This window comes from Hemisphaericaspora subhashii (assembly GCF_019202705.1).
Source record: "Hemisphaericaspora subhashii strain CBS 10753 chromosome Unknown scaffold204, whole genome shotgun sequence".
In the NCBI taxonomy this organism is placed as follows: Eukaryota; Fungi; Ascomycota; class Pichiomycetes; order Serinales; family Debaryomycetaceae; genus Hemisphaericaspora; species Hemisphaericaspora subhashii.
The window spans coordinates 1-10,806 of NW_026057463.1; the positions used below are offsets into that span (position 1 = coordinate 1).

The 10,806-nt window shown below is 33.7% G+C and overlaps 3 protein-coding genes across 3 annotated transcripts; all 3 read left to right on the plus strand. All coding sequences in view use genetic code 12, as the record gives it.

Moving 5' to 3' along the window:
* Positions 1-907: 907 nt before the first annotated feature.
* J8A68_006029 (p24 family protein) lies at positions 908-1,642 on the plus strand (the record flags this gene model as incomplete). Its single annotated transcript, XM_049410159.1, has 1 exon — positions 908-1,642. One exon carries the CDS (start codon positions 908-910, stop codon positions 1,640-1,642), a length of 735 nt encoding a protein of 244 aa, XP_049260691.1.
* A 359-nt stretch (positions 1,643-2,001) lies between these two features.
* Positions 2,002-6,252, plus strand: VPS8 (CORVET complex membrane-binding subunit; the record flags this gene model as incomplete). Its single annotated transcript, XM_049410161.1, has 1 exon — positions 2,002-6,252. The coding sequence occupies one exon, from the start codon at positions 2,002-2,004 to the stop codon at positions 6,250-6,252; it is 4,251 nt and encodes a 1,416-aa protein (XP_049260692.1).
* A 1,069-nt stretch (positions 6,253-7,321) lies between these two features.
* CHS8 (Chs8p) lies at positions 7,322-10,678 on the plus strand (the record flags this gene model as incomplete). Its single annotated transcript, XM_049410162.1, has 1 exon — positions 7,322-10,678. The coding sequence occupies one exon, from the start codon at positions 7,322-7,324 to the stop codon at positions 10,676-10,678; it is 3,357 nt and encodes a 1,118-aa protein (XP_049260693.1).
* Between the last annotated feature and the right edge of the window lie 128 nt (positions 10,679-10,806).

A 10,806-nucleotide genomic window follows, 5' to 3' on the forward strand; every position in this document is an offset into this window, starting at 1 on the left:
GTTCTAAGTCTATTAAGTTGAAGAATTAATGAAAGGTAGTGTAAAATGTGAAATTTTTTTTTTTCGTTTGATTGATTCTTTTGATTTACAGGTAATAATGTGTTTCAATTTCTTAGAGTGTGATATTAAATCATAGACAATAAATTCATAAATATATAAAAAAAAAAGTAGTCAATGTTAATTGATAGGGAAAACACTGGTCCGGAAAGCCAATACTGTTACCAGTATCTAAAAGTTTAGTGGGGGGTTAAAAATTTTTGTATCCATTTTCTTAGAAATTCAATTCATTGAGGGTTACTTCTTGGGGGGGAAGACATCTCATCAACCGAAGAAAGTCATTATCCATTAGAAGATTATCTATTTTGACCGTCTCTTTTTTGGCTATGATGATATCCTGGATTCAATCTATTATTTGATTATATTTGGTCTGGAATACATGTATTTACACATGAGATAAACATTGGCTGCGAAAATCCGTATAATAAAAGCAATATCAGGGCACGTGATTTAAATTACCTGCAGGTGTAACTAAATCTTATTGTTCTCTTTTTTAAAGGAACACAATGCGGCGCAAATTTAAGCTAACCAAAAAAAAAAAATAAACTGTAAAATAAACTAAATCAATTTTTGAAACATTGGATGATCTCCTTCTTCCTTATAACTATATCATTTTAGTTTGAGAGATTATACTCAATTGATAGTTAGATGTTGGTGTTAGTCAAGTGAATTTAGGAAATTTAGAAGGTTACCCATCAAAGCAATTATTATTATTATTCACTCATTTTATTATTTAACTATTAGCCTACTTTAAATCCTGAAAAGTTTATTTAAGCTACACCCAAAAAGAGGGCAACGACACGCATACATACCAATTGAAAACCAACCACCAAACAGAGGAACCCACCCAATGAATCTACGATTCATTTTATTATTCTACATCCAAATAGTCAATGGTTTAATCTATTATTATACTCAATCCAACACACGAAAATGCTTTTATCATGAATTACATAAAGAAACAATCCTAACTGGAAAATATAAACTCGAGATATTTGATGAAATAACCCAATCATATAGACCGCCAATAGATAGAGTAGAAATTGGGGTAGTTATTGATGTTGAAGAAGTATTCAATTCTAATAGTCGCGTTGTTCATCAACGTGGGGTAGCAATGGGACAATTCTCATTTAATACTCTAGAAACAGGGCAACATAGGATTTGTCTAACTCCTAAGAGTTTCATAGGAGGAGGAGGAGGAGGACTATGGTTTGGGAATAATGGAAATAATGGAAATGGAGGACAACATCATCAAGATGTGCTAAAAGATCTGAGATTTAAATTGGCAAGAATAGGTATTCAATTAATGAATACCGATCCGAAATTATTAGATTCAAGTAGAAAAGGAGAAATGAATTCGATAAAGAGACAGATATATAGATTACATGGGAAATTACATGAAATAAGACGAGAACAAGTGTTGATTCGGGAGAAGGAAGCCGTATTTAGAGATTTATCGGAAAGAACTTGTGATACAGTATTAAGAGGAGTACTGATTCAACTTGGGGCATTATTTATTATACTTTTATATCAATTGTATAGCTATCTGAAAAGCTTCTACAATAATAAACAAAAATTAGAATAGCTTAGACTTATAGATTAAGATTAGATGACAATATAAATGAGATATTTTCATAAATAACTTTTTAATACTTGAACATTGTAGGATTTGTTTATCACCAGTGGTTTCAAATATCAATCCTTGTCGGAGCCGAGAAAGTTACTTCATCTTATTAGCTTGGCATTCAGATGCTTTTCATATTGCGCTTTTGACGCATATCACGAATGTGACAGTTGTCGCGACAGATAATTTGTCACATTTTTTATCACCACTATTAAACTTTAATAGACAAAATCTCACTACGGTTGTAAATAAATATCTCCAACACTATCAACTTCCTAAATCAACAGTATCTGCCATAATCAACTCATACACAAAACACAATGGCATCAAGCCTACCAACTACACCATCCAAGAAATCAACCAATGGCGACACCAATGGCTTATTCAATCTTTCAACAACATCACTCACCAACCATTCTTCATCCAGTTTTATATCATCATCAACATCATCTTCAATACGACAATCATCTCCAATCAAAAAACTTCATTTCGACGACCGATCAAGAACAAAGACAAGTTTGGCATTACGTTCATATAAGAAATCATCATTCAGCACCCTAAACCTCGTCAATAATAACCTTAACCACCATCAGCCAATAGATCAAGAACCTTTGCATGGGGTGTTTAAATGGAATGAAACGACTGATATATCGGATATAATCTCCAGTATGGGGTTTGTGGACAATCATGGCCCAGTGGTGGATATGGCTGCGACGGCGATTCATTTGGGGTTGGCGACTGAGAAAGGACGAGTGGTGATTTTTAATTATCATCAAGAAATCGAATGTGTTTTGATTGTGGAAGTGGAGGAGGAAGAGAGACATGAAAGAACGAGGAGTAGTGCGGGTGGTGGTGGTGGTGGTGGATCGGGGGAGGTTGAGATTAGTTGTATGTCCTTCTCAGCTGATTCTACTATGTTGGCAGCAGGTTATAAGAATGGACAAATACGATTATGGGATTTGAATTCAAAGAAAGTTACTATGGGTACTGGTGGGATACCGTCGATATTACCATATTTTGTCATTCAACCCATATCACTTTCAGGAAGATTTACGAAGAATTTCCAAGGACATATAATAGATTGTAAGATTACTAATATATCATTCATAAATGATCTGAATTCACAATTGATCAGTACTGATGAATCCGGGTTGGTGTTTTATCATAATGGAATCAAGAAATTCATGAATAAATATTTCTCCTGTCTGAAAATCCTAGGTAAAAATGATGCCAATTTATCCACTAACACTGATAATGGTGATGATCGATTTTCAATATTGACAAGTGAAATGTTACCATTAGGTTCATCCCATCAGATAACTGATAAAATGGGGATATTGGCAATATTAACCCCGAAATTATTAACAATTGTATCAACCATATCTTTAAATGATTCCCATATCCCCAATGTTATCCAACACTTCAAAATCGGAAGATCGAAACATGTAAATATTACGCCAAACGGACTAGTTGGTTCTTTAAGTTGGTGTCCATGTATGGAATCTCAGAATGGAAAAATTATCAAAAATGCAAAAATCGCATATAGTTGGAATAATGTCCTCACCATAATCGAATTAAATAATCAATCCTTCCCCCCGAATTTCATATCCGTAATCAATGAATTGAAAAATAAAGATAAATCAGTGCCCAAACTCCCATTCAAAAAAACCTCACGATGGATTTCCCCCCATCCTTCCGACGTGATCCAATCCACAAAATGGATCTCTAGTGATATATTAACCATATTCCTCAGCCAACAATCCCAAACCACTACCATGATTTCATTCTATTATGACGGGAAATCACTCACTCCAGTCGGACAAGATCCAATCCAAATAAACATCCACCGTTTGGTCAGTTTTAAAAACCGCTTGTTGGCATTCACACTCCTCCCGGAGCGGAAAATATTCATGGGCAGACAGATGAGTTGGGCCGACATCATATCCACAAAACTCTCCCAAGGAAACTATGCCGACGCGTTGGAGACAGTATATGAATACTACACAACGATGGAGAGGAGTAGTAATGGTAGTGCCAGTGATGGGAAATTGATCTTGGTGGGGTTGGATAAAGATCAAACGAGGCGACAGGGGTTGGTGGAGCCATATCTTGAACAGATTATGCGGGAGTCGATTGGATATTTGTTTAGTAGGGACCGTGGAAAGGAGGAGAGGAGGGAGTATTTGGGGGTATATTTCCGGATTGTGTCTTTGATTGCTCCGAAAGGGTTTGATATTCTTGAAGAGGTGTTTGAGAAATTGGAAGAAGAAGGAGAAGAGGAGGATGAGGAGTTTTTTGGTGTATTGGAGCCGTTTATTTTGACGAATTCGATTAAAGCATTGCCGGCATTATTGTTGAAGAGATTGGTGGAGTATTATATTCAAGCTAATAAAGGTGAGTTATTGACTGATATGTTGTGTATGATGGATATCGAATCTTTGGATATTGATTTAACGATCCAGTTATGTGAACAATATAATCTTCGTGATTGTTTGATATATATTTGGAATTATCTATTACATGATTATGAAACCCCCTTGATTGATTTTCTTAGTGATATTTTACAACCAGATGAAGAATTCATCCAATCAGAAGAATATCTAAAAGCATACACATATATGTCATATATCTTAACCGGAAGACAATATCCTACTGATCGATTCATTGAACCTAAATATGAATCAGAAGCCAAAACTAAAATATGTGATATATTATTCTCAAACACTTCCATATCTCGAAATGGCCACCTGGTACCATGTATAAAACAATCAACGATTTTTCCTTATTTATACACCTTTCTAAAAATCAATTCATTCGAGATGTTATCCACCATGAATGAATTCTTCGAAGACCCGCACCTAAATGATGATTCACAACGATTAAACCGACAATATCTCACCGAGGCTTTAATCGACCTATATGACTCCAATGAACGTGATCTATCGGATCAAGATCGATGTCAGTTGGCGATTTTTGTTGGAAGGAATTATCCCAAATATTCCCAATTTATTCGACTTTCCGAATCGATTTTGACTAAGATTATTAATACTTTATGTGAATGTAATGAAGGAGAGGAATATCTGCAAGATTGTGAATTGGCATTACTGAGTCTCCTACCCCATTATGCCCCTGATATTGGTGAGGATTTCTTGATTGAGAAATTGACTTTGGCGAAGTATTATAATGTTTTGATTGGGATATATAAATCAAAAGGACAATATTCGAATGCGTTGGAAATATGGATCAAGAAATTGAATGAAGAGAATCTGAATGATGAGAATATTCGGGAGGAATATGAAAGTCTGTCAGGAGGGGATTCTTTATTGACAATGGTTGAGCAATCATTTTTGGGATCGAGAAATGCGAATGATAGATTGGTTTTAATACTGGTTATTAAGAATAATTTTATGGTGTTTGTGAGGTTGGATATTGGGAATTTTGTGAGTTTAGTGGATAAATATTGTCCTCAATTGCATTTCCAGGTGTTTGAATTGAATGATGATGTGATGGAGTTTGCATATTTGAAAGAATTGTTTGATGGGAAGAAGAAGGTTTGTCGTGATTATATTCCATTTGTGGGGAAATATATTGAAGTATTGGCGATGTTTGATTCTCCTGCTGTGTTTCAGTTTGTTCAAAATTGGCAATCTATATTAATTGATGATGAGAATGAGTTTAATAAATGTATTGATGTGTTACGTAGCAAGGAACTTGTTGACTCACAGGCGTCTTTGTTAGTGCTAAAGGGAGACTATCTTGAAGCGGAAACAAGTATATTGGATTATATGAAGAAGATTGCGCCTAAATTAGAAGACAACCAATCCATTCGAGATAAATTTGAACAAATACTTTCATATCTTGTTAATATTTGTGAATTACCTCAAACATATACCATACTAATTGAATCTGATTTTTCATTAAATGAGAAGATGTGGTTAGATGTGATTCATAATTTAGTTGAAATGGCCAATAATACTAAGAAATTAACTACTCATGATTTCATTAATAAATGTATTCATGATTGTTTTAGAACAATAAGTGATTATAAATTAAATCTGATTCATATTGGTGATCAAAAGGAGAAATCATTCTTGGTGATTTTTAATCGATTTTTACAAGAATATTCTCAAGAATCTAAGATTGCTACATTGTCTAATATTAGAGGGATATTACAAGAAGTATTTATATCATATTCATATGAGAGTGAAATGCTTAAGATATCATTAAGAATGTTGAATAAGGATATTTATAAGAATACAATACTTATTAAGGGGAATAAATTACGAGGATGGAATATTAAAGCTAAGATATGTTCATCATGTGGGAAATTGATGTGGGGTGGAAATGGTAGTTCAACTATAATGGATGATCATATATTAGCATGGGAAGATCGAGAAAGACGTCATTTGTTATTAGTTACTGAACAAATGAAAGAGGAAGATAGTAGACAAGTGTTTCATAGTTGTGAATTAATCTTTTTTATGTGTGGACATGGATATCATTTGAAATGTTTAGAACTGTTGGGAATTAAACATAAAAAGTATTGTTTAATATGTTTACCTAACAACTGAACATTATCAATGTTACTTTTGTCAATTGGTAGTAAGTTGGGGGGTCCATAATCAAAAGGGATGTGTTATTCTACACATCAAACCATAAAACCATAAAAATGAATTGGGTTTGTAAACTGCAAAAGGGGTATTTAGAAAAGCGTTTAGATAGAACACAGATTTAACTTTAAATAGATTTTTTTACCAATTGTACATTTGCAGTATTTCTTAATTTATAATTGAAAGATTGATTTAAAGCCTTGTACAACTAATCATTGATAGACTAGTAGTCATTCATTTGAATAAATAATCTGGGGAAAGGGCTGAATTGTATAATTAATTATTTTTTACAGATTTAATCAAATCCCCCTTTCTTAATCTTTTTTTAGCTTATTATTTAATTATAGTGCATGTGTGACTGTAAGAAAGATTAGAGAATTTAATTTAATTAATAGTTGCAAGGTTGAAAGGGAAAAAAAAGTTTCTAAATTTAGAAATAAGTGTGGGTAAAAATATTTTTTATTCAGGTTGCAAAAAAAAAAAAATATAAAATCAATTTCATAATGATAATTCCCAATTGGGATAAAGTGTAAACACAATTGACAGACATTTTCATCTTATGCAAAAGATCGATGATTAATTTACGGACAAAGTCTCACCAATAGATTTTATTATATTCTATTTCTTTTATTATACAATTTATAAAAGGTGGCTAAGTATTACTTTATTACAGTTTTTCTCTATTTTTAAAGTTATTTCTCAATTGAAAGGTTATTCCAATATAGCTGGTTATATAAAAGACGATAAGACACAAAATCTAAAATTAAATTTTTATTAGAATAAATAAAAAAAAAAAGTTTAAATTCCCATTGTCTCACATTTACATTTTACATTGTTATTTATTATAAAATAATAAATAGTAAAATTTTGTTTTAGGGGGGAAAAGTGTTCATCATCTTTCTTACAACAGACACAACTTTTCATTCATTCCATTCATTCCATTCTTTCTATACTTTTGATAAAAAGAGAAAACTAAAGAGAAAGAATATAATCAATCAGACAGACATACAACCAATAATAACAAATAATAATGTCTGAGAAACCATATGATTCTAGAAGTGGTTCAGATGATGAAGATGATGATTTATTTGGTGATGAATTAGAAAAGACAATTCCAACAACTACAATCAATTTAATCAATACTGATAGTAATAATAGTTCATCAGATGGTACTACTTCTACTACTATCCCCACTGCTGCTGCTGGTATTGCTGCTTCTTCTTCTTCCATGCCTGGTGCTAATCCTGCCAATCACAGACATTCCATGTATTCAGGAGGAGGAGGTGCCACTGCTCCATTGCCACCTCATCAACATCATTCAAATGCCAATCGTTTCAGTTCAAGAAGAGCATCTTATAACAACATAGATTATTATGGTCAACCAGTATATGCTGCCAATCCATTCATTACACCTCAAAACGCTTATGGTTATCAATATGGAAGAGGAGTACCAGGTGGAGGAGTACCACCTGGAGTTGCTCGTACTAGTCGTCATCAAAAAACTCCCAGTTATTCAAACTTTGATGAATTCGATTATTATAATGATAATCAATTTGATTCAGGCGCATTTACACCCCAAGTCTTATCACCACCTCCTGCTGCAACAGGTGGTAATCGTGGTGGACCTAAAAGAGGCAAAACCGTCACTTTTAGAGATCCTAATTCCGAACCAGAATATCCTCCAATTGCATATAGTCCCGGGAATATTCCTTATGAAGAACATGATTTTGATTTAGAAGAACAAAGTGTTAGATTACTGACATATGGACGTCCCAACATGTTTTCTGGGGATGATTATATGATTAATCCTTTACAAGATGCTGATGATGATGATGATTTAGATCCATTTGGAGATGATGAATCTTTGTTTTCCGATACTGGAGAAGAAATTGTTAGAAGAGGAACAACAATTAAACGTGCTGGTAGTATGAAGAGAAGAAATACCCAAAAGGCAAGAACTTCTACTTCTACTCATCCAGAAACTCTTGAAGAAGAAGAAGAGGATGATTTCAAACCAAAATTAACCTATACAAAAACTATCAAAAAGGCAAGATTAGTCAATGGTAATTATGTAATTGATGCTCCAGCTCCTCAATCATTATTGGATACTTATGGTATGAAAATCACTGATGGAGGTAGAGAAATGTCATTTATGAGATATACTGCTGCTACATGTGGACCATCAAATTTTATGAATTTTAGTTATAATTTACGTCAAGCATTATATGATCCACCCAGAGAAACTGAAATCATGGTTTGTATTACCATGTATAATGAAGATGAAATATTGTTAGCCCGTACTCTTTTTGGTGTTTTTGAAAATATTAAAAATCTTTCACGGAGAGCTGATCCGGCTTGGGGTGAAGAATCGTGGAAAAAAATCGTGGTCTGTATTGTTAATGATGGTAGATTGGAATTAAATAAACGTACAGAAACTTTACTTCGTGCATTGGGACTTTTCCAAGATGGGTATGCTAAATCCAAAATTAATGATAAATCAGTCAAAGCCCATATATACGAATATACTTCCACAGTCGGGATTGATGTTGTGAATGAAAAAGTCCATATTGGTCCAAATTCAAACCCAGTTCAATTCATCTTCTGTTTGAAAGAAAAGAATAGTCGTAAGATTAATTCTCATCGTTGGTGCTTTCAAGCATTTGCCCCCATTTTACAACCAAGAGTTATCATGTTATTAGATTGTGGTACCAAACCTTCCAAAGATGCTTTTTATTATTTATGGAGGGCATTTAGAGATCCAAATGTGGCTGGTGCTTGTGGGGAAATGAGAGCAGCATTAGGTCCAGGAAAAAAATTATTAGCTAATCCTTTAGTAGCAGCACAAAATTTCGAATATAAGATTTCTAATGTTTTGGATAAACCTATGGAATCGGCATTTGGATTTATTTCGGTGTTACCGGGGGCGTTTTCGGCATATAGATATGAAGCATTATTGAATGTGAACGGTAAAGGTCCACTAGAGAAATATTTCAAGGGTGAATTTCTTCATGGATTTACTAATCCTGATGGAGATGAAGAAGAAGATGATGAAAGAGAGATTAAGGAACGTAATTATCAAGAAGCCGGGATTTTCACATCAAATATGTATTTGGCCGAAGATAGAATTTTATGTTTTGAATTAGTAGCCAAGAAACGTCATCGATATGTATTGAGATATGTTAATGAAGCAAAAGCTGAAACTGATGTCCCGGAAAGAATTGATGAATTCGTATTACAAAGAAGAAGATGGCTTAATGGGTCAATGTTTGCTGCCGCATATGCTGTTTTCCATTGGACTAAAATTTGGAAATCTGATCATGGATTATTTAGGAAATTAATGTTACAATTAGAATTTTATTATCAATTAACCACGATTTTAGTTTCTTGGTTTTCATTAGCTTCATTCTTTTTGGTGTTTAGAATCTTGACTGCAAATTTAGGTTCTACTGAAATGCATTTCGAAATCGGGAAATATTTAGCCGTTATTTTCCTATGGTTCTATGTTGGTTCAGTGGTTTGTACATTCGTGTTAGCATTCGGTAATACTCCTAGAGGTACCAAGAAATTCTATCTAGTCATTGCCTGTTTCTTTGCCGTTTTGATGGCATATATGATGTTTGCCGCTATTTTCTTAGCCGTCCATACCGCCACATCCATTATCGACGAACATAAAGATGATTTCACCATCTCATTAATCTTCACCAATGAGAAATTCCGGGATTTGATTGTTTCCACTGCATCGATTTATTTATTATATTTTGCCGGGGCAATTATGTTTGGAGAACCTAGTTTCATGTTCACTTCCTTCGCCCAATATGTGTTATTATCACCCACCTATATCAACGTGCTTAACATCTATGCCTTCTGTAATATCCATGATGTTTCTTGGGGTACTAAAGGAGTAGAACAAGCTAAAGATTTAGGATCGGCCAAATCGGTGAGTAAAGATTCTGATGAATTGATTATGATTGCTCCTGGAGTAGAACAAGAAGTTAATGAATCATATTTGGACACTTTGGAAACATTACGTGCTATGGAACCCGAGGTACCTCAACCAAAAAAGAAGAATATTAAGGATGATGCATATTATGCCTTTGTACGTACCATGACTGTCTTGGTTTGGATGTTGACAAATGCGATTTTGATTGCGTTTGTTTTGGAAACAGGTGGGGTGACTACTTTTACAAACGGTACCGAAGTGAATGCTGATGGATCTATTAGTGGTAATTCACGTACGTTTTTGACAATCATTTTATGGATTGTTGCTGCATTGGCGGCGTTTAGATTCTTGGGTGCTTTCTTCTTTTTGGTATTTAAGGCGTTCAGACCATTGAAATGGAGATGGATCGCTAGAAAAGAAATCAAGAAGGCTCATAATAGTGGATAAATATTTAGTTTTGTATTTTGTTAGGTTTTATAGAAAAAAAAATATTGATTTTTATTTTTGAAGTCTCGTAAGTGTAATATAACTAAATTCATTATTTCTCTCTTTAGTTGTTGTTCAAACTTTCATTG